General features: G+C 53.0%; 1 protein-coding gene across 1 annotated transcript; it reads right to left on the reverse strand.

The window, feature by feature from the left end:
• LOC120370311 (E3 ubiquitin-protein ligase TRIM7-like) lies at positions 1 to 15,391 on the reverse strand. Its single transcript, XM_039484822.1, has 5 exons — positions 15,355 to 15,391; positions 5,340 to 5,383; positions 2,037 to 2,258; positions 1,105 to 1,405; positions 1 to 44 (listed from the first exon to the last, which is right to left on the reverse strand). Exons 1-4 carry the CDS (start codon positions 15,389 to 15,391, stop codon positions 1,379 to 1,381), a joined length of 330 nt encoding a protein of 109 aa, XP_039340756.1. The 3' UTR covers positions 1 to 44; positions 1,105 to 1,378.
• Between the last annotated feature and the right edge of the window lie 10,640 nt (positions 15,392 to 26,031).

A 26,031-nucleotide genomic window follows, 5' to 3' on the forward strand; every position in this document is an offset into this window, starting at 1 on the left:
GCCCCACAAACGCTGGCTCTGGCTTCCGAAACGTCCCGTCCTCCCTGCTGGGGAAAGGAGGGGTGAGAAATAGGCCTGAGTCCCAGACCCTGAGCCCAGCAACCCCCAAACTCTGGGAAACCTGGTTCTGAGCTTTGTAGCCTGAGATGGTCATTGTCATGGTGAGTCACCTCAACCCTGTGCTCCCCAGAGAGATGGGAAGTGGGGAGACACTAGAGCAAGGAACGGAGACATTGTTCAGGAGCTTTCTCAGGGACGCTCTGGTTCTGTGGGGGGCAGAGCCACCCCCTACGCTGGTTTACTGCAATAACAAGGGGCACCAGCACTGGGATTATGTGGAAAGGGAGGAGACACAGACCAGAGAGTCGGCAGGTCCTACATGCTGACAGTGGCCACAGACAGAGCCCAGGTCTCCAACAGGGAATGAACGTGGGCCCTTAAACACCAAAACCCTCAAGCTCTTCAGCTGAAGCAGTAACCCTGGGGTGTCCAGCTCATTTGGCAGAGAGGGCCACATTGCCCTGTCCATTACAGCCAGTGGCCCAAGGCATCAGTTTAGGACTCTGTGCCCTGCTCCATTCACAGCAGAACACCCACTGCTCTCCATGGGACACCCACATACAAAGAACAAGGGGAGAATCTGCCCTTCGTAAATAAAATTTTAGTTCTTAGTATTTTGCCAAGTCTTTGTCTATCATACTCAGTGTCACTCAGGAGGAAAACAGCCCTTTCCTGGACATCCTGTAGGGCCCTGCTGGTTCTTCCCTGTGTTTCCCTGCCTTTCCCACCCTCCTTTCTCCATTTCTCTCTTGCTTCCTTGTTGTTACATCTCTCCTCTGTTCTTCCCTCCCTACAGCAACCCGCTATTCCACTCCGCAAAGGCTTCACTCCCGCCCCCTCCCCGTTCCACCTGCTCAAGTGATCAGCCAGGAAACGTTGAATGTTGACATCAAAGTGTTGCCATTTCAGTTGACACCCTGATGACATTAATAGGGGACAGGAGAGTTCAGGCTCTCAGAGCTACGGCTTCAGGCTGCTGGCAGCCCCAGCAAGACAACACTGTCTCTGTTTCCACTGGGGAGGTGCTGAGGGCCACCAACTCACTTTAACAAATGTGAAAGCTGAGATTCTGCACCCTCAGAATACGTGACGCGGCCACATCAGTCCAGGAGACAGGCCAGGTCTGTCCCATCGGCCCTGTGTCTAGTAGCCCGGCTGTGATCTCATTAGCGATCAGACAGTAACCGGCTCTTCTTCTACCTGAGTCAGCCACTAGGGGAGACAGAATCACATGCTCCAAGGGCAGAAGGCAGCTTCCTATTCAGTGCAGTTATCAAACCTAATGGCCCATGAGAGGGAGGGAAATGGAGACCAGGACTTATCTGCCCCCAGTGCTCCCAGCACCCTAAAGAGGGAGAGAAAGAGGAGGCCGTCAGGGGGAGTGTCTCTGGGTGGGGAGGCCTCCTGCTCTGCAGGGGTCACCATTGAAGCCTCAGGCAGTAGGGGAATTTCAGGTTTACCTTCCCAGAGCAGCTGCCTCCCCTACCAGGGACTTTCCCCTACGCAGCCCCAGCAATCCCTGTGGGCAGGTCGCCACTGCGGAAATCTTCTCCCTGGGCACTTTACAGGCAGAAGATATTTCTCTGCATTGAGAATCAAATTCCCTCCAGTGCTGAGAGACCCAGAAGGCCCCTGGCCCCACTAAGCCCATTAACCTGCAGTGAGAGGGGGCCTGGCTTGGGACCTCAGCATGGTGGGGGAGGGGATTTCACCCTCCAAGTGCAAATGCAGAGAGACATTTCCAGGAGAGAGGGTCTTGGGGCTGCAGCATCTGGGACTCCCAGGACCCATCCCTGGCACTGACACAGACTCACTGTGTGACCTGGGCCAGGGCTCTGCCCCTCCCTCCGCCTCACTTTCCCCATTTGTCCCAGAGGGATAATGCCCCTGACCCCACTCTGTAAAGTGCTTTGGGGTCCAGGGCTCAGAAGCACCTATAAAAACGCTGTGTATGATCATTGCAATGACAGCCTGACCTGCAGGGGTTGGCTCAGCGGCTGCTGCCCCATTTCTCCTCCCCTCTCGCTGAGCAGGGAAATCTCCCAGGACAGGCTGCAGTCACCCTCTTCCCTTCTCTGGACTATGCCTCTCTCTAGCTCTTCCAGCCGGGACAGCAGCCGCTGCTCCTGCTTCTCCAGAAACCGTCGCAGCTCCTGCCACTCCCAGACGATCTTCTGCCTCTCGGCTTCTGTCTGTTTCTGCAACAGGAAGAAGGCGGCTCAATTACAGGGGAACATAGAACATAAGAACAGCCAGACTGGGTCAGACCAAAGGTCCATCTAGCCCAGTATCCTGTCTTCTGACAGTGGCCAATGCCAGGTGCCCCAGAGGGAATGAACAGAACAGGGAATCATCAAGCGATTCATCCCCTGTTGCCCATTCCCAGCTTCTGGCAAACAGAGGCTAGGGACACCATCCCTGCCCATCCTGGCTAATAGCCACTAATGGACCTATCCTCCATGAACATCTCTAGTTCTTTTTTGAACCCTGTTAATGTCTTGGCCTTCACAACATCCTGTGGCAAGGGGTTCCACAGGTTGACTGTGTGTTGTGTCAAGCAATACTTCCTTTTGTTTGTTTTAAACCTGCTGCCTATTCATTTCACTGGGTAACCCCTAGTTCTTGTGTTATGAGGAGGAAATAACACTTCCTTATTTACTTTCGCCACACAAGTCATGCCTGTATAGACCTCTACCATATCCCCCCCTAGTCGTCTCTTTTCCAAGCTGACCAGACTCAGGCTTTGTCTACACCAGTGGTCCCCAATGTGGTGCCCGCGGATGCCATGGCGCCTGCCAGGGCATTTATGTGCGCCCACCTAGTGCCCAGCAGGGGAGAGAAGCTGCGGCCCTGCGCCAGCCGGGGACAGAGAACTCTGGGGCTGCGGGCACTGGTGTTCTCGGTCCCCGGCACAGCCCTGCTGCTGGAGACCCAGAGCATCGTCCCCTAGAGCCGAGTCCAGGCCGCAGCTACGAGAGGGGCTCCCAGAGTGTGTGAGGAGCCAGGGAGGGAGGGAAGTGGGGCTCGGGATGCAGGGAGGGAGGAGGGGTCCTGCTGCCGCCACTGCTGCTGCTCTGAGTCTCCCAGGGCGGCGCAGCGTTTCCCCGCCTGAGTGGGCTGTGCAGGGCGCCACCGGGCTGGGCAGGGGGCACGGATCCCGGCTCGTGCACTGATGGGACGAGTGGCTGGGCAGCCCGAGCTGCCCTTTCCTGCCCCCGGACCCAGCCCGCTGCGCACCTCCCCTGCCTCAGCCCCACGCTGCCTGCCCCGCCGGGGGACCCCCGCACCTCGAGCATCTGGGGGTCAGTGTCCATCCTCTCGGCTCTGCCTGCAGGGGGCTGGGAAAGCAGCTGTCAGCGCCTGCCCCTCTCAGCCCTTGCACCCCTCATCCCGCTTGCAGCGTCTTCACTTGTACCTTCTCCCATCGCTCCTTCGACGCATCCCTTCCCCTTGTACTCTCCCTTCACCTGCACCTCTCCCCTTGTATCCTCCCCCAGCCCTCTCCTCCCACACCCCCCCCTTCCCCTGCACCTCTTCTCCCACAACTCTCCTGGTATCCCCTCTCCTCCTCCACGAGTACATCACACCCAGCTTCTCTGCCAGTGTAGAGCCCCCAAGCACCCTCACACCTGCTCCGCTGCCTGAATCCTCTTTACTAGATCCCCATCCCTTTCTGGGTACAAGGTTTAAGGGTTAGTCCCTAGGCCTTCCATGTGCATTTGGAGCACTAAAGATGGGGTTGCGGGGGACGGGGGGGGGGCGAGATTTATACTAAAGTGAAAAAAAATAGGAGAAATCTCCACTGCAAGTGTAAACGGGGATTGCTGTGGTGAACGAGGAGGTCACAGTTGTGGGGGGGGGAGCCCAGGGCTGGGCCGGCAGGGGGTGCGAGTGGGGGAGAGCACTGGTGGGCGGGGAGCCCAGGGCTGGGGGGCAGCCAAAATTTTTTTTACTTGGGGCAGCAAAACACCTAGAGCCGGCCCTGCCCCGGCAGGTGCGGGGCCGCCTAGTGCCCAGCAAGAGAGAGAGGCCGGGGCCTGCTGGGGACAGAGTTCTCCGGGGCTGCGGGAGCCAGTGTTCTCTGTCCTCGCGGTTTCTTTCTGGTTTCTCTCTTCTCTCCAGATTCATATATTATGTAATATTAAATATGATGGTTTTCATATTATTTAATGTACAAATACAAAATAAGCCTTGAAAAATTGTTGGCGCCCGCCACACTCTTCTGAAAACATGAATGTGCTACTGGCCACACAAAGGTTGGGGACCACTGGTCTACACTGGCACTTCTCTCCTGCCGCCAAACAGCAGCTACACTGTGCGCCTGTCAGCAGCACGGCTGGAGCGCCACAGCCGTGTCGCTAAAAGCTGCGGCGTGTAGCCTCAGTCTTATTCATCTCGCCTCATACGGAAGCTGTTCCACACCCTTCATCATTTTGTTGGCCTTCTCTGGGCCTTTTCCAATTCCAATGTATCTTTTTTGAGATGGGGCGACCAGATCTGCAGGTAGTATTCAAGGTGTGGACATACCATGGATTTATATAGAAGCAATAGGATATTTTCTGTTTTACTGTCTCCCTCTTTCTTAATGATTCCCAACATTCTGTTTGCTTTTTTGACGGTTCTTGCACATTGAGTGGATGTTTCCAGAGAACTATCCACAGTGACTCCAAAATCTCTTTCTTGAGTGGAAACAGCTAATTTAGATCCCCATTATTTTATGTCCATTTGATATTATCTTTTCCAATGTGCATTACTTTGCATTTATCAACATTGAAATTCATAGGCTCAGTAACTGGGGAAAATCATAAATGCGCCTTGGGGCAGGTGGCAGAGTTATTTACCAGAACACAAGATCTCTTGCAGTGAGTGATAGGAAGTTCATTTATCCCGGGAAGGGAAGTGGGATCAGGGCCGGGGTGAGCTGTACATCACCAACAGGAGAGACACTTCTCCCCAAAACCTCATCAACTTGCACTGAGCCAAATCCTCCATCTCTGCAGCCCTCATTTCATCTCCTTCCTCCCCATCCCCCCCAAGAGCTAGAAAGGATCCCTGGTCACTTTGACATCCAGACAGCCAGTGGGCAGGGGTTCTGGACACACTGACCCTCTCCTGCATCCTAAGGGCATCATGTTACCCCCGTGTCTGACCCTGCTGTCTCCCTGGGCTCCAGTGGGGATGGGTCCCTGGCTGAGGCTGGCGGGCAGGGTGGGCCCTGCATTCACCAGGTCATTCTTATGCCAGGCAAACCTAAGTGATGGGGGGCTCTGGGCACCTACCAGCAGCTCCTTGCTTTGCCACTCCTCCTCGGCTTTGGCTGCTTCTCTCTCTTTTACCAGAGGGGCCAGATGCTTTTGTGGTACCTCCTGGAAGAAGCAGGGGAGGAAGGGTTAGAAACTGCTGCAAACCTCCCAGCTGCCAGATTTCAGGGCCCGTCCTGCCCTGCAGATGCCTGTGCAGAGTCGCTGGGACTCAGACTGAGAGGAGCTGGTGAAACGGGGAGCAGCTTTTCCAGGGGAAACACAGGGCCCCAGGCTGCAGTGACAGGGGTGCAGCCCAACCCCCAGCTCCCCGGGGCCTCACCCACATCCCAAGCAGCCAACTTCAGACACTCCCCCACTTTCCCCAGCTCCAGCCCCCAAAGCTCCCGCAGGGCCAGATCTGAACATGGAGCCCCCCAAATGTTCCCAATCCCCAGCCCTGACCCCCCAGTACACCCCAAACTCCCAGCAGCCCCACAGTCCCCATCCCCAGCCGCTCCCCCCAACAGCCTGGCTCTGACACCCCAGATCCCCCTCCCCTCGCTCCCGGGCCCAGCCTGGGCTCCGAGCTCTGTAGCCGAGCCACGCTCCAGGCCCCTCCTGCAGCTCCCGGCTCAGCCGCTCCCGGGCTCCGCCGCCCCGGCCCCGCAGCAGGGGCTGCTCCACCCCGCGCGGGCCACTCGCCCCCCGCAGCTCCGGGCCGCCCCGCTCCGGCCGCGGGGAGCTCGGGGACCCCCCCGGGCAGGGGACGAACCAGGCAGCCGGGCCCGGCCCCTCCCGGCAGGAGCGTGTCCGCCCCACGCGTGTCCCCGCTCCCCGGGCCCTGCCCGCGCCGCGCTGCCCCCGGCCCCACCGCGCTGCCCCGTGGGCTGCAGAGCTGGAGCAGCCTCCGCGTGGCGCTCCCGGCCCCGGCCATGGCCCCGCCGCCGCACACAGGGGTGGGGGCCAGGCCGGGGGGACAGGAAGGGGTGGCTCCTCCCTGGGCCCGGCCTGGCCCTGCCCCCCGGGCCCCTCGCAGGGGGGTTGGGACACGCGGGGAAGCCGGTAGAGCGGCTACCCCCAGCCCTGCAGTGCCCGGCTCAGCAGAGGGTGTCAGCTGGATTCCAGCCGCTGCAGACAGCCCCGGCGAGCGCTGCAACCCGGGGAGGGTTTGCAGGCAGTGATTTCCCTACACCCCCCCCTGAATTTCCCCAACACCCCCCCTTAGTTTTGTGAGCTAGTTACATACCAATTTAGTGACTGTTTGGAAATCTGAATTTAAACTGAAACATTAATACACACTTTAAAAGCTTATATAGTGTATGATAAAATATGTGTATCTGAAAAAGTATAATAGATTTGAAAATTATGAACATAGACTATGATGTCAGTGCATATGTTTTTGTTAGTCTATAAGGTGCCACAGGATTCTTTGCTGCTTCTACAGAACCAGACTAACACAGCTACCCCTCTGATACTTGACACCATGTTTTTTTATGATGTCAGTGCATTCATTTCGGTGATGTTGGCCAACCTAATAATTTCAAATGCTGATTTGTAAGCAAAGTCTAAATGAGTTCTCCCTGACAGCTAGTGATGAGCTGGGGGCTAAGGCTTCAGGGCCAGATTATATTTACATTCACACCTAATCTACCTAGGTATGCAGCAAACAGAGCTGTGTTGTCCAAGTGATAGATTTTGGCTGGGGTTGGATTACAAACCACTTGAATGTGGGGGAAAAAGGGATGAAATGTTGTTCTTATTGTATGAGTAAAGGGCAGTAGAACTGTGCTTAGCCTGTGATGATTTGAAGGCATCAAGAGAGAGGGTGGGGACCTGTCCCTCTCCACTGTTTAAAGACAGAGCTGATTAGGCTCCAATAGATAGTCTTTTGTTCTGTTAAGTGACCACTGCAGTTGAAATCACTGACAATCAGGTCTAAGTGCTTAGTCCTGTTGTGGGGACAGTGTTCCTGTGGGTACAGTGTTTTTGTGTAAGAGACAGCCCAGACTGCACTAGCAGCGAGGTTCCCGCACTGAGAGCTCAGCTGAAGTCACTGAGAGCTGGTGGAACCTCAAGAGACCAACTCGCAGCGGTCACAGTGGTAGGTGACAGCAGAAGGTGACTGTGCAGGGCCATTGGCAACAGAGCGGTGGAGTGAACGGTGGCACAACAAACAGCCGTGGCCAGAGAAAACTGTGCCTTTTTGTCCTCCACCTGGAAGGTGTACTCACGTGAAAGCACCTCTGAACTCTGAGTCTCCACTGACCAAGGACAACACCAGTGAGTGGAGTGGTGGAGGGAAAAGTGAGGGGCATGTTAAATAAACATTTGTTTGTTGGACTATATTTTAGTCACTTTGCTCCAGAATGCTGGATTTGTGACTGGGAATGGAAACTTATATAAATATGTTTCCCAGTAGGCCAAGATTTTTAAAATGCAGTATTTGCCAAGGTTGTTATCTCACATTGTTGCTATCTTGGGAGGTCATTATGTTGGGGAGTTTCTGTACTAAACATTTTTATTATAATTAATTTTTACATAAGAATGGTCATACTGGGTCAGACCCATGGTCCATCTAGCCCAGTACCCTGTCTTACAACAGTGGTCAAGGCCAGGTGCTTCAGAGGGAATGAATAGAACAGGGAATCATCAAGTGATCCATTCCCTGTTGCCCATTCCCAGCCTCTGGCAAACAGGCTAGGGACACTCAGAGCATGGCGTTGCATCCCTCTCATCCTGGCTAATAGCCACAGATGGACCTGTTCTCCAGGAATTTATCTAGTTCTTTTTAAAATCCTGTTATAGTTTTGGTCTTCACAGCATCCCCTGGCAAAGAGTTCCCTGGGTTGACTTTATATTATGTGAAGAAATACTTTCTTTAGTTTTTTTAAAATCTGCTGCCTATTAATTTCATTGGGTGACTGCTAGTTCTTGTGTTATGTGAAGAATTAAATAAAATTTCCTTATTCACTTTCTTCGCACCAGTCAAGTTTTTGTAGACCTCTGTCATATCCCCATTAGTCATCTCTTTTCTAAGCTGAAAATTCCCAGTCACTTTAATCTCTCCTCCTGTTTCATACCCCTCATCATTTTAGTTGCCCGTCTCTGTACCTTTTCCAATTCCAATATATATATATTTTTAGGATGAGTGACCAGATCTACACACACTATTCAAGGTGTGCATGTACAATGGATTTATATAGAGGCAATATGATATTTTCTGTCTTATTATCTATCCCTTTCTTAATGATTCCCAACATTGTTTGCTTTTGTGACTGTTGCTGCACATGGAGTGGATGTTTTCAGAGAACTATCCACAATGACTCCAAGATCTCTTCCTTGAGTGTTAACAGCTAATTCAGATGCCATCATTTTGTATGTATAGTTGAGATTGCTTTCCAATGTGCATTACTTTGCATTTATCAACACTGAATTTAATTTGCCATTTTATTGCCCAGTCACCCAGTTGTGTGAGATCCCTTTGTAGCTCTTCACAGTCTGCCTGGGACTTAATTATCTTGAATAGTTTTGTATCATCTGCATATTTTGCCACCTCACTGTTTACCCATTTTTCCAGATGAATATGTTGAATAGGACTGGTCCCAGTACTGACCCCTCAAGGATACCACTTTTATCTCTTTCCATTCTGAAAACTGTAATTTATTCCTACTCTTTGTTTCCCATCTTTTAACCAGTTACTGATCCATGAGAGGATCTTCCCTCTTACCCCATGATGGCTTACTTTTCAAAAGTCAATTTAAATTAAATACATTTTTTTTAAATTATATATTTTTTTAGAAATCTAGATCTGTTATGTGTTTTGGTGTAACTTGCATTTTCCTTATGTTAAATTTGCATTATCCTAACAAAACATTTACTTTGTTCACTTTCTTCACATCAGTCAAGATTTTATAGACCTTTAGCATATCCCCCCTTAGTCGTCTCTTTTCTAAGCTGAATATTCCCAGTCATTTTAATTTCTTCTCCTATTTCATACCCCTAATCATTTTAGTTGCCCATCTCTGTACTTTGTGCATTTCCAGTATGTCTTTTTTGGGATGGGGTAACCAGATCTGCACACAGTATTCAAGGTGTACATGTGCCATGGATTTATATAGAGGCAATATGATATTTTCTGTCTTATTATCTATCACTTTCTTTAAAATGCAAAGGTTTCAGAGTAGCAGCCATGTTAGTCTGTACTGCAAAAAGAACATAAGCTTTCATGGTCTACATCCGATGAAGTGGACTGTAGCCCACGAAAGCTTATGCTCAAATAAATTTGTTAGTCTTTAAGGTGCCACAAGTGCTCCTGTTCTTTTTAAAAAAGCAAACAGAATGTTGGGAATCACTGACTGCCGCTGCACACTGAGTGGATGTTTTCAGAGAACTATCCACAATGACTGCAAGATCTTTCTTGAGTGTTAACAGCTAATTCAGACTCCTTCATTTTGTATGTATAGTTGAGATTGTTTTCCAATGTACATTACTTTGCATTTATCAACATTAAATTTCATCTGCCATTTTTGTTGCCCAGTCACCCAGTTTCACGAGATCCCTTTGTAATTCTTCGCAGTCTGCCTGGGACTTACCTATCTTGAATAGTTTTGTATCATCTGCAAATTTTGCCACCTCACTGTTTACCCATTTTTCCAGATCATTTATGAATATGTTGAACAGCACTGGTCCCAGTACCAACCTCTCAGGGATACCACTTTTTATCTCTCTCCATTCTGAAAACTGATAATTTATTCCTACCCTTTGTTTCCCATCTTTTAACCAGTTACTGATCCATGAGAGGACTTTCCTCTTACCCTATGATGGCTTACTTTTCAAAAGTCAATTTAAATTAAATACTTTTTTTTAAATGTATGGTTTTTTAGAAATCTAGACCTGTTATGTGTTTTGGTGTAACTTGCATTATTCTTATGTTAAATTTGCATAATCCTAACAAAACATGTACTTTATTCATATCTTTTTTATATATCTCATTGGTCCTGACACCCCCCCTGTAAATTCGAACACCCCCCCTAATTTCAATTCCTGGGGAAACCACTGTTTGCAGGGCACGGGAAGGGGCTGGAGCAGCTGGGTGCAGGGCACAGGAAGGGGCTGGAGCAGCTGGGGGGTGCCGGGAGGAAGGAGCTGGAAGAACAAAGAACCGGGAGCATCAGCCCCCGGCAGCTCCTGAGAGACCAGACGCTACTGCCTCCATCGGGAGCTGGGAGCTGAGCAGCTGCTGCTTCCCCAGCGGGGTCTGTGCTGGGGGGAGCCCGGCATTAACCCCTCTGGGCCCGGCCGGGGGAGCTTCTCCCGCCAGAAACCGCCTCGGACTCTGCTGAGGGCAACTCCTGAGCTGAGACTCCAGGTGACTGAGCCCTTGGGGCTGGGCAGGTCCCTGACTCTGCACGGTGCCCCCCGCCCCCATCTCTGCCCCCCCGGATGTCCGGGAGCCCGGAGCTGCTGCTGCATCACTAAGGCCAGAAGGATCCTTCCATCAGCGAGTCTGACCTGCTCCCACCGGCTCTCTGCTGTGCCCAGTAATGTGGGTGGCTAAAGCAGGTCTCCCCGACTGGTGTCCCCTTCCCCGCACGGGCGGAGCGGGGCAGCCATGGAGAGAGAGAGCCCCTAAGAATGTGATGATGACCAAGTCTCCCAACCAGGGGGTAGGAAAGAGGAGGAAGAGATGGAAGACGGTGTCAGGACAAATTAGAGGGGGCGGGGGCAGATTTTAAGATCTCTGAACACCTCCCCCCCGCCCCCGCACGCTCACTGCAGCATCCCTGGACAGGGTCACTTTCCTGTGAACAAGGTGAGAAGCAGAGAGAGGAAGAACCAGCCCCTGACTCTCCTTGTTTCCCCTGCTGCAGGAGTGTGCTGCCCTGGGGGCAGTGTCAGGGGGAATCCCCCCAAAGGGTTCTGGTCTTTTCTAGGGTTGGGTTCACACTCTGTTGCTGGGAGGGTTTGAAAATGTCTTGGTGGCTTTAGTCCTAGTTGGGGGAGGCTGGAGGACAGGGACAAGGTCTGTGCTGTATTATGGGGACTGAGCATGTTCCCAGCATGGCAGAATCTACAATCTCTGTCTGCAGGGAAAGAGCCTGAGGGAATCGTGATGTGAAATGAACTAAATCCTGTTCTGAAACCTCTAGGACTGCCCTTCTCACCCTGCCAGGCTCTAGAATGACACCCACGTCTCGCTCCAGCTCATCCCAGCCTCCCCTGGGACAGTGAAGAGAAATGGCTGCAGTTGGGCCAGATCAGGTAGGGATTATTGGGGGGTTGCTGGTTGGTTCCTGCTGGAGGGGGAGGGGCCGTAAATACTGAAGAGGTGGCAACTTCTGAGGAGTTAGGTCTGGAGGGGGCAGGGAATACCCTGGCTGAGGAAACGGAGGGGGACAGAGTGTGACAAACCTGCTGGGACTTGTTTAACGTGGGCCTAGATCCTCAGAACAAACGCTTGGGTGTTGGGGGAGAAAATTCCCTAATTTGTGAAACAGGAAACAGACAAAGTAACCCCCGGGCAGGGCTGGGAAAACTGACCAGACTTCCAGTGCTGAACCCTCAGCCTGCTAGCCAGAGACTGGTGTGACATGGAAAGGGGGCACCCACCAGGAAGGTGTAGGGAAGATGTCTGAGTCCCTCACATCCAGCTGCTGGCAGTGGGGAGGGTGTTGAGATTCCTACTATGGGGCTGTTTCAGCCTCTGGCTTGTAGGTGTGTGATGGATCTGCTGGCAAAGACAAGGGGTCTCTATTTGTTCTCTCACCGTGATGTCCCCTGGCTGCTCTCAACAGTATGGGGATAGGACTCTGCTGACGGTTTCTCTCTCAGAGCATCCATTTGATTGGCTCCTCTCCCCCATGAATAGTGGGGTTGTGAGTGGGGCAGCAGGTCCTGAGAGTTGGAATCCTGCTCTTTCAGGGGCCGATGACCTTCGCAGAGGTGGCTGTGTATTTCACCAGGGAAGAGGGGGCTCTGCTGGACCCCACTCAGAGAGCCCTCTACAGAGACATCATGCAGGAGGATTATGAGACTGTGACCTCGCTGGGTAAGAGTTCCTGTCCCCTCGGTCCTTGGAAGGGGAAATGAAAAGTTAAGGTTCACGCCAGCCCCACAATGCTACCCCTACTCTGCCCTGTTTCAGCATCACCCCAACATGCCAGAGACACACACACTAGCCTTCTCCCCTCCCCTATTACAGAGCGCGCTGGGAACAGAGCAGTACAGCAGAAAGTCTCACAACTTCTCCTTGCTAAGATAATATTCAGGTTCATCTCCATCATAGCAAAGAGAAGCTTCCTCCCCCTGGCCTGCTCTCCAGTACTGAACCTCCTGCACACAGACCATCTGAGACTCGCACAGTGTTACCACCCCTTTGCCCTCAACCTGAGTTTTTCTTTTGAGTCACTGCCTTCACTTACCCCTCACTAAGCCCCACAGATCACTCAAACATACGCCACCAGGGTGCTGACAATCCCCATGGCAAGAACACACTCGTGGGCATCTTTGCTGACAAAGCCTGCAACACTCAGCACGGATATGAGGCAGAATTGCCCCCTCAAGTTTCACATGCACCTCTCTGCGTAGCACAGGCACAGCTCTGTCCAGCTGCTCCAACCCATCCCTCCATCAGCCAGTTACAGCTACAGCTGACCCACTGCACACAGCTTGAGGGCATGCGGATAGATGCTGGAATTCCCATCTGTGAACACAACACAGACAATGGGATGTTCTCTTAGTCTTTCCTTGGATCGATTATAGGGTCATAGCTTTGAAGGCCAGATGTGACTATTAGGTCATGTACTCTGACGTCCTTTATACCACAGACCATAGAATTCATCCCGTTACTGCTGCATTGAGCTGAATCCCTGAGTTCCTGTGGCAGTTTGTTAACCTTTGCACGGCCCACACAGAGCCATTCTCAGTGGTTCTTGCCAGCTGCAGGGTTAAGGGTTGGGGGCAAAGTTAAGGTTGCATTGGAGGGGTGGCATTTACATTAACTTCTCATTTCCTGGTTTGCAGAGGTTTAAGTTTAGTCACCATCTATACCAGAGGTAGGCAAACTATGGCCCTCGGGCCACATCTGGCCCATGGGACCCTCCTGCCCAGCCCCTGAGCTTCCTTGTTTTCTTTCCCTTGAGCAGGGTTTCCAGTTTCCAAACCCTCTGTGATCTCCCAGCTGGAAGGAGGGGAAGCGCTGTGGGCCCTGGATCTCCAGGGTTCAGAGGAAAGTGAGATCCTGAGAAGTCCCTGCACAGGTGAGGAAACATCAAATCAACCCAGAAACTGTAAGTGCCTGAGAGAAACAGCCGGGATTCTCCACACAGACTCTGTGAGCTCATGATAGTCCCCAGCAGATCTCACTCCTGGCTTCCTACAGAGGATGATTGACACCTTGACAGGAGCTCCCTCCCTTCCTACTGAATGCTTGGATGGGATGTGGACAGGGCCGGCCTTAGGGAAATGGCACCCTGGGCAAACTTGCATTTTGGTGCCCCTGGCTCCCATGGGCATGGCACCCCCCCATTCCCTCTGGCCCCCATGGGCTCCCCAGGCTCCCCACCCTCCCTTCCTCCCTAGCCCCTGCACTGTGCCACTTCGCTCCAAATACCTGCTCCCCCTCCTGCACCCCTTCACTCCTAACTTCTGCCCCTTCCTGCCCCTCCCCTTCTACCCTTCCCCACACCTGCCCCCTCCTGTGCCCTTAAGCCCTGAACTGTGCCCCCTACACTCGTACCCCCTCCCTCCTGTGCCCCTAATCCCAGCACTGTGCCCCCTTCACTTGTACCCCCTGCACCTCCCTCCTGCACTCTGAACCCCTGCATGGTGTGTACCCCCTTCACCCCAACCCCTGCACCTCAACACCTGCCCCTTCTTGATCCCCCAACCCCTGCACTGTGCCCCCTTTGCCACTAACCCCTGCATCCTCCTGCACCCCAAATGGGGAACCTGACCTGGATGCACAAAGCAGCTGGCGTTGCTGCTCGCTCCCCCACTGGAGTGCTGCTCCTCCACCCCATGCAGCCCTAGGGGGCTGGGAGAGGGGAGCAAGGAGCGACATCATGGCTTCCTGCACCCAGGTCACTTTCCCTGCAGGCTGCATAAGGGGAGGGCAGGAGAGCAGCAGCTCCTGATGCCTCAGCACAGCCCAGGTGGAGAAGTGACCTGGATGCAGGGAGCCCTGGTGTGTGTGTTAGGGGCACTGTGTGTGTATGTGTGTGTGTGTTGAGGGGAGGATGTGAAGGAGTGTGTGTATGTTGAAGGGAGTGTGTGAAGGACTGTGTGTGTGTGTGCCTGAGTGAGTGAGTGCGCTGTCTCTTTAAGAAAGCTCTCAGGGTCAGGAGCCTGAACTAGGCTTGTTCAGACACAAGCAGCTGCCGGCAGTTCCGGCCCCAGAGAGGCAGCAGCACACGCAGATTCCCCCTGTCCCATCACCCCAGCTCAGTGGAAATCGGGTACTCAGGGGGGGGGAGGGGGACACCCCGTCATCAATCAGCACCTCCCCCTCCCCCCTGCAGAGCAGTCAGGAGGATGCTCCCAGTCAGGAGTGGACACGGGCGACTCCAGGGGTGAACAGAGAGTGGGGGGACAGGAACAGCAGCAGCTGCACAGGTGGAGCAGGGTGGAGGAGCCGCCTCTCTGCTCCGGAGCAGTCACCTTGCTCTGACGGCTGGTCGTCCAATTGCCCCCTGCAGCTCAGGTCTCTCCCACTCCCCCACGCAGCTGCTTATCTGGTCCCCGTGCTGCTTTCATCAGCCCAGCGAGCCTCTCGGCAGCAGGTCAGGTGGGAATCCAAACCCTGCGCCTGGCACCCCTTGGGTGGGGCACCTGTACGGCCCACCCTAAAGGCTGTTCCTGGGTGTGGAGCAGAATTGATCCCCTCCACTGTCTCCTATGGGGAAGAGTTTGGGGGAATTCAGCCCCGATTTTTATTTTCTCTCTCCAGCACTTACTTGGGTTTGCTCTCTGCCTCCATCCCCAATTCTGAGATTTCTCTTCTCTTCTAGCAGGTGATGGGGTGGTGAGGGAGAGCGAGGAGCAGAATCCTCACCAGGAAGATGCTGAGCTAGCTGATGCGCATGGGGCATTACTGCGAAGATCTAAAGGGAATGTGTCCAGGTGCCATGAGCTGGGAAAAGCTGGTGAAAGTTACCACAGACCAGAGAGAAAGCAGGGAAACCACTCGAAGGAGAGAGTGGATGAACCCATTAATTGTCAGGGAACTCTCAGGGACCTCAAGGAAACTACATCCCAGGAGAAAATCCTCAGGGAGGAGAGAGAGAATACATGCAGTGAGTGTGGGAAAAACTTCCATTACCGCTCAGCCCTTATTCGACATGAGATAATCCACACGAAAGAGAGACCCTATGAATGCTGTGAGTGTGGGAAAAGCTTTAATCATACCTCAGCCCTTATTAGACATCAGCGAATACACAGAGGAGACAGACCTTATAAATGCTGTGAGTGCGGGAAAAGCTTCACTCAGAGCTCAGACCTTTCTGCCCATCAGAGAAGGCATACCGGGGAGAGACCTTATCAATGCAGGGAGTGCGGAAAAAGCTTCAATCATCGTTCAGCCCTTATCTCTCATCAGAGAATTCACACCGGAGAGCGACCTTACGAATGCTGTGAGTGCGGGATAAGCTTCACTCAGAGATCAGCCCTTCTCTCTCATCACAGAATCCACACAGGAGAGCGACCCTACACATGCTCTGAGTGTGGGAAAAGCTTCACCCGAAGCTCAAACCTTACTACGCATCAGAGGATCCACACAGGAGAGAGACCCTATGAATGCAGTGAGTGCGGGAAAAGTTTCACTGACATCTCCTCCCTTATCTCTCATCAAAGAGTCCACACAGGAGAGAAACCCTATGAATGTTGTGAGTGTGGAAAAAGCTTCTCTCAGAGCTCAACCCTTATTACACATCACAGAATCCACACAGGACACAGACCTTATGAATGTTGTGAGTGTGGGAAAAGCTTCTCTCAGAGCTCAGGCCTTCTCTATCATCAGAGAATCCGTAAAGGAGATAAACTTCATAAAAACCTGCTCTAGAGCTGTCAGAAGATTTTTTTTCTGAATTCTTTTGACAGTTCCCAGGTAGTTTAAGGCTGTTTGCATCTTTTGCACACTGTAGTCCCTCAGCTCCCACTCATGAGTTGCCCACTTTTGAAGCTCGCCCGTCTTTGGGGTGGATCCTGTGGTCCTTTCTATCAACTCCATTGTCCTTTCTACCAGGAATGTCCATCACCCCAAGTGGGGGAGATGGGGGTGTCTTCAGCCAGCTACATAGAGGTAAAATCTACCTGGGCCTCATCACTGTGATTTCCATGGAGTTAACTAGCTTGAGTTTGCTTTCCTGATGTAAAAACACAGCTATTCTTGCAGTAAAGACATGGGTCATGGATAGTGGGTGGGGTTATCTAGCACACTTCCTCCTGATCTGACCTAACCACCATCACATTTCCTTGTCTAAACAAACCTGGAGATTGACATTTATATTCCTCCTCCCAGTGCAAAGTTATTGTTCGAGTTGTCAAGTTCTCTCATTTCTAGTTGTTCTCACTTTATCCTGGATTGTGCAGAACAGCAGTTATTTTGTTGACTTTTTTCCCTTATTTAAAATATATTTAAATATAACAAAGAGTGAGAGCAGCGTCAGGGAAATGTCATTTCACGTTCTCTGACACTGGAAGGAGGTGGGCTGACTCAGAGATTACCTCCTTCCCCATCACCCCAGAACTGTTACCTTGTATCTGAGCCATGCACAGTTCACCCCTTCATATTCCTTCACTTCCCAAAGTGTCCAGTGAAGTCGTGTTCTTGGCTATCCATGCTTGGGAATGGTGCTTGAACGTCTTTGATCCTAAATCAGAGTCAGTCTGGCAGGAGATGAAAATGTCACAGACTTGGAAGGGGATTTCAAATGGATCCCAAGCACTGTTAAAATCCCCTTTTCCCTCTATTGTCAAAGCCACTTCTCGGAAGGTCGGCTGTTTTTTCCACCCATTATGAAGGTGCTAAAACTTCTGTAAATAACACTAATGAGACAGTGCTGGGTGAAGCAGGTTTCAGTGGATCATGGGAGAATTCCTCATCCTGATTCTGAGACATCAGATGTAACCTACTCTGGAATTTCACTTTAAATTAAAATGAAAGTGCTTTCTACCTCTCTTTGATATGGGTTTTCTATCTTTCATGAAGGCTCCTTGGTCATCTTAGTTTTGTTTGACACAATGTAGCTCAGATTTATTGGGAAATTTAAGACAAATTACCATCATTTTTTTTTATTTTAGGTTTGTTTTTTCCCCTATCCCTGCATGGTGACATGGAGAAAATTCAAATACAGTTCAGTCAACAGGAGAGAATACTCCAAGCTGCTGGACATATTATCAGAGAAAGTCGTGTGTTTAAATCTCCACTCTGAAAAGGTGAACAGCAGCAGACCCCAAATGGGGCAACTGACAGAAGTAAGTGCACATGGTCACAGAGTAGTTAAATTGTTTAAGTCAATATTGTCTCAGATGATCCAGGGATAGAATTCCACAGCAAGTGACTTGGAACTAGGCAAAATGCCCAGGTATTTGGTTCCAAAGGTATTTGTGACCCAGTCCCTACAGGAGGTTACTCCTGAAGAGATCTCCTAGCTAATCCCAAAAGTTGGGAAATGCTGTCTGTGATGAGGTGTATCAACCCTGAACTGGCACTGCTAGGGTTAACTGCACTGTGTGGGCTGAAGAGGCCACACCCCCTCACCCTCTCTGGGCATGCTCCGACTGGAGACAGAGTATAAAAGGGAGCAGCTCAGCACAGCCTGGGTGGACTGAGGAGGAGACCAAACCATGTTGTTGGCTCCTGCCAGGAAGCCACAGGACTCCCAGGCTGCAGTGTCCAGCCATGCTGAGGCCCCTGCAGACACCCAGTCGACTGCCAAGGTTGGCCAAGACGTCGGATGCCGGGAGATTACCGATGCTGGAAGTAAGGGTGGGAAGTGACTCAGGGAACAGGACTGTTGGAGTGAGCGATCAAGCCTGGACACAGGAGTATTGGTTCCGAAAGGCCCTGGGTCAGGACCTGGTGGAGTAGGGTGGTCCCAGGTCCCTCTACCCCACACTGCACCCACCACTGGGTGGAATCACCACCTGAAGACAAGCTGTCTCGACCCAGGGGACAGATTTCTTCCCCTCCAAACCCCTGTCTTCTTCCTTATGCGGCCACACACCCTGCAACATCTGGTCCAAGTCCTGCCCCGCCCCCACCTCTGCCTAAGGCTCTGGGAGGGAGTTTGGGTGTATGAGGTGCAGGCTCTAGGCTGGAGCAGGGGCTTGGGGTGCAAGGGAGGCAGGGGGCAGACCCTGGGAGGGAGTTTGGATGTGGGCTCTGAGCTGGGCAGGGGGTTGGGGTGTGGGGGGGGCAGTGGTGGGCTGTGGGAGTGAGTTTGGGTGCAGGAGGGGGACTAGTTCTGGGAGGGAGTTTGGGTGCATGAGGTGCAGGATCTGGGCTGGGGTAGAGGGTTGGGGTGCAGGGGAGGTGGGGGCGGACCCTAGGAGGGAATTTGGGTGTGAGCTCTGGGCTGGGGCAGGGGGTTGGGGTGCAGGGGGAGCAGTGGCGGGCTCTGGGAGGGAGTTTGGGTGTGGGTGGGGTGCGGGATCTGGGCTGTGGCATGGGGGCAGTGGCGGGCTCTGGGAGGGAGTTTGGGTGCATGAGGTGCAGGTTCTGGGCTGGAGCAGAGGGTTGGGGTGTGGCACCCATCTTGGGCAGCTCCTGAAAGTGACCCACAGCCCCCTCTGGCACAACTCCTACATGGAGGAGGCCGGGGTGGTGGGTCTCCTGGCACCACTGCCCACAGGTACCACCCCTGCAGCCCCCTTGCCGGAGTTCCAATGGCAGAGTTGGTGCTTGGGGCGGGGGCAGCATGCAAGAGACACACCTCACAGGCGCTGCAGGGACATGCCAGATGCTTCTGGCAGTGATGCACCATGGGCAAGGGTGGGCAGGAATCTGCTTTAGCCTGACTGTGCTGCCAGTAGTGGTGGCAGGAGCCCCCGGGCCCTTTCAAATTGCCCAGGGCCAGCTGCTCAGGCTTTCTGATGGGGAAGCAAAGAGAAGCCACAAGAGTGGTCATGAGCAGTTCTGGGGAGTCTTTTTGGGGCTCCTGGAGTAGGCAGCAGAGAGATGCAGCCTCACCACTAAGTCTGTTTCCCTGGAGGAGAGAGGGGGCTGCAGTGTGAGATCCCACATCTGTGCATCCAGGAGCCTCTGCTCCCCACTGCCATGTTGGAGCCTCTACATTTATTTATTTACAAATTAAATTTGCAGAATTTTGAAATATTGTGCACAGAATTTTTTTGTTGCAGAATCTCCTCAGGAGTGAGACTGACTTAGGGAACCTCCTTGGATTGTCACTGCTTAGTTAACCACTCAGCCACCACACCAATGCACAGAGAGAGTGCCAAGCCCTACTGCTGTGTGGGGGCTGGCGTCGGGTCATACACATTCAGACTGTACGCTCCCTCAGCTACAAACAGCTGCTGATTTCCCATTTAGGACATTAGCCCTTACTGACAAGGTTTGTCTGTGTTCTTTTTTTATCTCATGCTGCTAGTTAGAAGGATCAGTATTGATTTTTTTTCCCCAAAAATACACAACCCCCTAAACATGCTTTTAGCAATCAGAATAATTTAGTGTCACCTTATTTTTGTCTGTCCTAGTACAAAAGAAGAGGCTTTTGTGGTTTTCCTGACTCAGAGGATTAAAACTAACATTTGTCGCTCCCAGGGGCGACTCTAGGCACTAGCAAAGCAAGCAGGTGCTTGAGGCAGCCTGTTTGCAGGGGCAACAGCTGGCAGGGATCTAGCCTGGGAGCTGAGAACCAACAGGGGGCCTTGGGAGCTGTAGTTCCTTGGTTAGCTCCCTGCCTATAGAGCCAGCCCTGGAGCAGGGAAAGAACTACATTTCCCAGCATTCCCTTGGCTGCTATCAACAGGAAAGGGAGGGGGAGGGAGTATGGTAGCTGAAACCTCTTGCTGCAGCTTGCTGTGAATGGAGATCTCACTGCTAGAGCGGGGTGGCACTGTGAATGGGGAACAAGTGTGCCCAAGGAGTAGAAGGCTTTGGCCCAGATATCTCCTTCAGAAGACATCCCCAGACTGGATTAGGGATACTGGTGTGACCTCACCTTGCAGCCCCCAAAGAAGGAATTGGGTGGACTAAGTGGACAGTGCCCCTCTCTATCTTAAGCCTGGCAAGGGAGGTACGTGGATCCCACTAGAATTTAAAATGAAAAGTAAGGGAGGGGAGGCTCTACTGGACCTGGGCAGCTTTAGATACAGTACCAGGCACATAGGAGGATTTCCACTTCTGAGCCATGGAAGCAGAAATTGACTTTTTCCTTTCCAGATTTAGCTAATATTCAGAAAGGGAATCTAGCACCTGCCTTCCAGATTTGAACATCTCAAAATTCAGGAGTGCTCAACCTCAGTTTGGGCAGCTGTTACTTCACTTCTCCCAAATCAAATATACTGATTTTCATGGAGTCCCCAGGCAATGCTCTGGAACTGCTCCCCACAAAGCCAGTCAGGACTTTGGGGAGCCACCTCTCCTTGGAGCAGACTGTTTCAGGGCAAGAAGCTCACACGGCTTCACCTCCTGGGTCTCTCCTTGGAGTATTCAGCATCCTCTGCCTCTCCATGTGCTTCCCACAGTGAGTCCGCCCCAGCGGGGTCCTGGGGAAGCCACAGGGTCCTGCACCCCCACTTTGCAGTCAGACGTGACTCTCAGCCAGCCAGTAAAACAGAGGTTTATTTAGATGACAGGAACACAGTGCAAAACAGGTCTTGCCAGTACAGACAACAGGACCCCCTTTAGTAAGGTCCATCTGGGGCCCCCAGGGAGGCCAGAGCCCCGTTGGGAGACCTGAGCCTCCTCGGGGCTCTCCTCCATTTTCCAGCCAGCTTCCAGAACTACCAAACCCCCTCCAGCCCCTCCTCTCTGGGCTTTGTCTCTTTCCCTGGCCAGGAGGTCACCTGATATCTCTGTCTCCAACACCTTTAGCATCCCCCTGAAAGGGGGGAAGGGCCTGGCCATTAGTTGCCATGGAGACTTCGTCACATCTCTCGCCCCTTTAGCCAGTGACCTGGGGAAGTTTGAACCCCCCCGACATTCCTATGGATGCCCTGTTCGTGGGGGGAGAATTACACCAGGCCCTTCCAGTTTCACACCCGCCTTTAGGTCGGGGGTGCTCGATGGCACTTGTAGTTTGCATGTGAGAAAGCTTATGCAGCCCGTGCTCTTTCCCCACCCCAATACCCGTGGGGCTCAAACTGGGATGAGGTCCTTTCCCAGCGGTCCAGTCTGGAGGGCTGTGATTCGAGCGCTCTTGGTTCAGAGCCCCCCTTTTGACCTTGGCCACCCTCTGGAAAGGCTCCTCTGTGCTGGGCAAGGGTCCTACAGCTGTTTTCCCCTTGTCCCGGGCTTTCCTCACCCTCTGGCAGGAGTCACAGGATCGGCAGTACTGCCAGACATTAGTAAAGACCCCAGGTCAGTAAAAGTTCTGTAGCAGCCTCTGCTGGGTACGCCAAGTTCCCTGGTGCCCTGAGAGGGGGATGTCATGGGCCCAGCACAGCAGCTGGCGGCAATACTTCTGGGGTACCACCAGCTGCCTCCTGATCCCCCCAACTCCATTTTCCCTGGGGGAGCCCATTCTCGGTACAGGAACCCCTTTTCCCACAGGAACCTTTTCCAGCAATCTCTCCCCATGGTCTTTACCACACTGAGGTCAGCCAGGTCCCTTATCTTCTGCAAGGAGGGATATTTCTGCAACTCGTCCTGGAACTCAGCAGCTGGGGCAGGGATGGACACCTGTTCTCGCTCACCGGCTGGGTCTGAAGCTGCAGCCTCCTTGAGCCGTGTCCCTGGGCATTTCCTCCCCACCAGGGTAGGGTCCTGCTACTCGGGCAAGGTACCCTTCCCGAGGTCAGGGTGCAATGTCCCATGCAGGCTTTGGCTACTGGTCATGAGCAGGGCACCCTGGGGGTTGCTTGGCCAGTTCTCCATGTCCCCCCCATTAACACCTCAGTGGGTAAATTGGGGTGCACCCCCACTTTCTTGGGGCCCTCCTTGTCCCCCCATGTCAAGTGTACTCTTGTCACGGCCACCTTGAATGGGGTCCCGCCCATCCCCATCAGGGTCAGATAGGTGTTGGGCATCACCTGATCTGGAGCTACCACCTCTGGCCGGGCCAGCGTTACCGTAGTGCCCGTGTCCCAGTATCCATAGACTTTCCTCTCATCCACCTCCAGGGGGACAAGGCACTCGCTCCGCAGGGACAGCCCTGTGCCCACCCTGTAAACAGAAAACCTGATGTCCGGAGCATCCAGCTCTGCGGAGGAGTTGGCTTGGGGCCCTCCTGAACAGTTGATAAGGTGCCAGCCCCCCTTGCCTGGGAAGCCTGCCCCTCGTCCAGCTGGGCCGCTACCCAGTTAACCCTCTGTGGGTCCAGTTTGCTTGGTCTGTACCTGAGCCTGGGGCACTGGGTCCGTATGTGGCCTCTTTGGCCCAGTGATAGCAGCCCATGTCCCATTGGTCCCCCCGAGCTGGTTGGTTGGCCCTGACACCGGATGTTCCCCTTGGGAGGGAGTTCTCCACGTTTTCCTTATGGGAGGTCCCAGGATCCCTCTCTTTCTGCATCGCGGCGGGCCTGTTCCTTTGGGACACCTTCCTGGCACCCAGTGACCCAGGGCTGGGGCAGAAGGAGGTTTTGGGGGGGGGAGCCCAGGGCTGGGGTGGCAGGGGGTGCAGGTGGAGGGGGCAGAGCCCAGGGCTGCGGTAGCAGGGGGTGTGTGGGTGGGGGAGCACTGTTGGTGGGGAAGGGGAGAGCCCAGAGCTGGGGCAGCACAGGATGTGTGTGGGGGAGATCCCAGGGCTGGGACGGCAGGGGGGTGCGGGCAGAGCCGGTGCTACCATTGAGGCAAACTACGCGGTTGCCTAGGGCACCAAGAATTGGGGGTGCCAAAAAGCAGTGCCCCCAATTTTTTTTTACAGCACTTCCTCCCTGAGCACGCAGTTGCTGCTCCACTTCTCCCGCCTCCCAGGTTTGCAGTGCCAATCAGCTGTTTGGCACCACAAGCCTGGGAGAGGAGGAGAATTAGAGCGGCAGGCGGCGTGCCCGGGGTGGAGGTGGAGCAGAGGTGAGCTGGGGTGGGGAGGTGCCGCACGGCTCCCCAGGAGTGGGGGAGCTGCTGTGTGTGGGGGGTGCCTCAAAGCAGGGGGCGCGGGGAGCTGCCGCAGGGCTGGGGGGGTGCAAGGTGGAAGTTTCGCGCCCTAGGCGAAACTTCCTTGTACCGGTCCTGGGTGCGGGTGGAGGGGGCAGAGCCCAGGGCTGGGGTGTGTGGATGGGGGAGCACTGGTGGGGAGGGGGAAGCCCAGAGCTGGGGCAGCATGGGGTGTGCGGGGGGGAGCCCAGGGGTGTGGGTGTGGGGCGAGAGCCTAGGGCTGGAACAGCAGGGGGCTGCGGGTTGGGGGAGGCCCAGAGCTGGGGCGTCAGGGGATGCAGGTTGGGGGGGAGAGCCCAGAGCTGGGGCAGCATGAGGTGTGTGTGGGGGGGAGAGCCCAGGGCTCAGGCAGCAGGGGTGTGTTGGGGGGGAGCCCAGGGCTGGGGTGGGGGCAGCCAAATTTTTTTTTTGCTTGGGGCAGAAAAAAAGCTAGAGCTGGCCCTGCCTCCACACACTGTGAGGTAGGTAGGAGCGGATCATTATTACCCTACTTGAAAGAGGGAGAAGCTAAGGCTGAGAAAGGAAAATTGACTTATCCTAGGTCACACACCCAGTCAGTGGCAGAATTGGGAATAGGACCCAAGAGCCCTGATTTTCAAACTAACCATCGGATCTTGAATTTCAGACATTGAATGACCTGAGTAAAGTGCTCTCAGATGAGCTCCAGACCAACAACTGTGCACAGTAATTATTCAGCAAGTATTTGAGAACTGCAATGTTAGAGAGAATCATGAACTGCTCAGAAACAATTAATGCAGAGAAGCAGCAAAATTCATCAACCATATAACTGGTTATGACTTAGTTACTTGGTCTTAAAAGAGAACAAAGATTTGAGTATCCTTCCTGTCAATAACCCCCTGCTGAGCTAATCAGGGTAGAGACTGAGGACGGGAGGCGGAGGGTTCTCACCAAAGAGCCCAAAGGATGGCCCGGGTCACTGGTGGAGATCGCTGCCCAAGCACTACCGCAGCCCCACAGTTTTGGGTGGACCTCTCACAGTGGGAGCTGCTGAGCACTCCCCCACAACACACACACATACACACTCTACCTCCTGGTGTTGGGAGGGGAAGAGGAGAAAGGACAAAAGAAGCAAGAGAAGAAGAGAAAGGAGGGAGGGAGAGGTGGAGGAAAAGGTGAAACAAAAAGGACAAACTCTAATGTCCCCAGTGAGTGTGAGGGACAAAATCCCAGGTGCAGAATAAAATTCTGTCTCCTTAAGCTCGTGTTTTCCATACCTAGAATTCAAGTCTTACCAGATGGATCAGACTGAACAGGTTTCAAACCTCAAGGAGGCTCTTACCTTCTAAACAGGGATGGCTGTTTTCTAGTAAAATCACTAAAAGGGAAGGAGAAAACTCGAAAGAGGTTCCTCCTGGCGCTCACGTACATGAACCCAAAAACTCTCTCAGTCCTCAAAGAGAGACCTGGAGAAGGAGACTTGCTAAAGCAAAGCCACAGGGGTCTCTGAGGGGTCTCTGAGGGGCCCCTGGCCCCTCGCCCCTGTCCTGCCTGGCTGAAGTCAGCATCTCTCTGTGAGGTCACCACCTCCCCACCACCTTTGACCAATAGTCTGAGGTCCTGCAAAAGGCTTTTGTGATGTCACTGCCACACCCCTCCCTTGCTGTGCTAATGTCCTGCCCCTGGCCAGGCACTTTGGAGGTTTGAGCTACTCCCTGTGGATCACCCCACTCAAGGAGCGTTCGTTCTAGGCAGCAAGCCGGCTAGACAGTAAAACATCAGGCGCTGCTCCCAATGCTACACTCAGTTTTTCATAAATTAGTCGACTTTATGGCCAGAAGAGACCATTAGAGCAGCTAATCTGACCCCCTGCAGCTCACAGGCCTCCTGTATGACACAAGAGCTACTTTGGGGAAAAACACATTCCAGAAAGGCATCTAGTCTTCGTTAAATGACATCAGGAGATGGAGAATCCACCACTTTCCTTGGTAGCTTGTTCCTGTGGTGAATCATCCTCGCTGTTGAATATTTGTGCCTTAGTTGTAATATGAATTTGTCTTTTTTCACCTTCCACCCATTGGGTCTTGTTATGCATTTCTCTGCTTGATTAAAGAGCCCTTTAATAGCCAATCTTTTCTCTCCATTAAGGCACTTCAACACTTCAATGAAGTCACCTTTCAATCTTCTTTTGATAAGCTAAACAGGTTGAGCTCTTTCAATAGCTCACTAGAAGGCATTTTTCCCCAGCCCTCAAAACATTTGGTGGCTCTTTGCTTCCCCATCTCCAATTTCACAACATCTTTTTCAAATGAGGACACCAAAACTGGAGGCAGTATTCCAATATCAGTCTCACTGATGCCGTGTCACCTCCTGTTACGTTATTAACATAATCTGTAACTGTATAGATCACCGTTGCGACCACTGTTCTATATTTGCAGCCAATACTGTATAAAGGTTATCGTGTAAGGGGTCTATGGAGAGGTTCTGATTGGCTGAT

Source organism: Mauremys reevesii, linkage group 1, assembly GCF_016161935.1.
Source record: "Mauremys reevesii isolate NIE-2019 linkage group 1, ASM1616193v1, whole genome shotgun sequence".
Taxonomy (NCBI): Eukaryota; Metazoa; Chordata; order Testudines; family Geoemydidae; genus Mauremys; species Mauremys reevesii.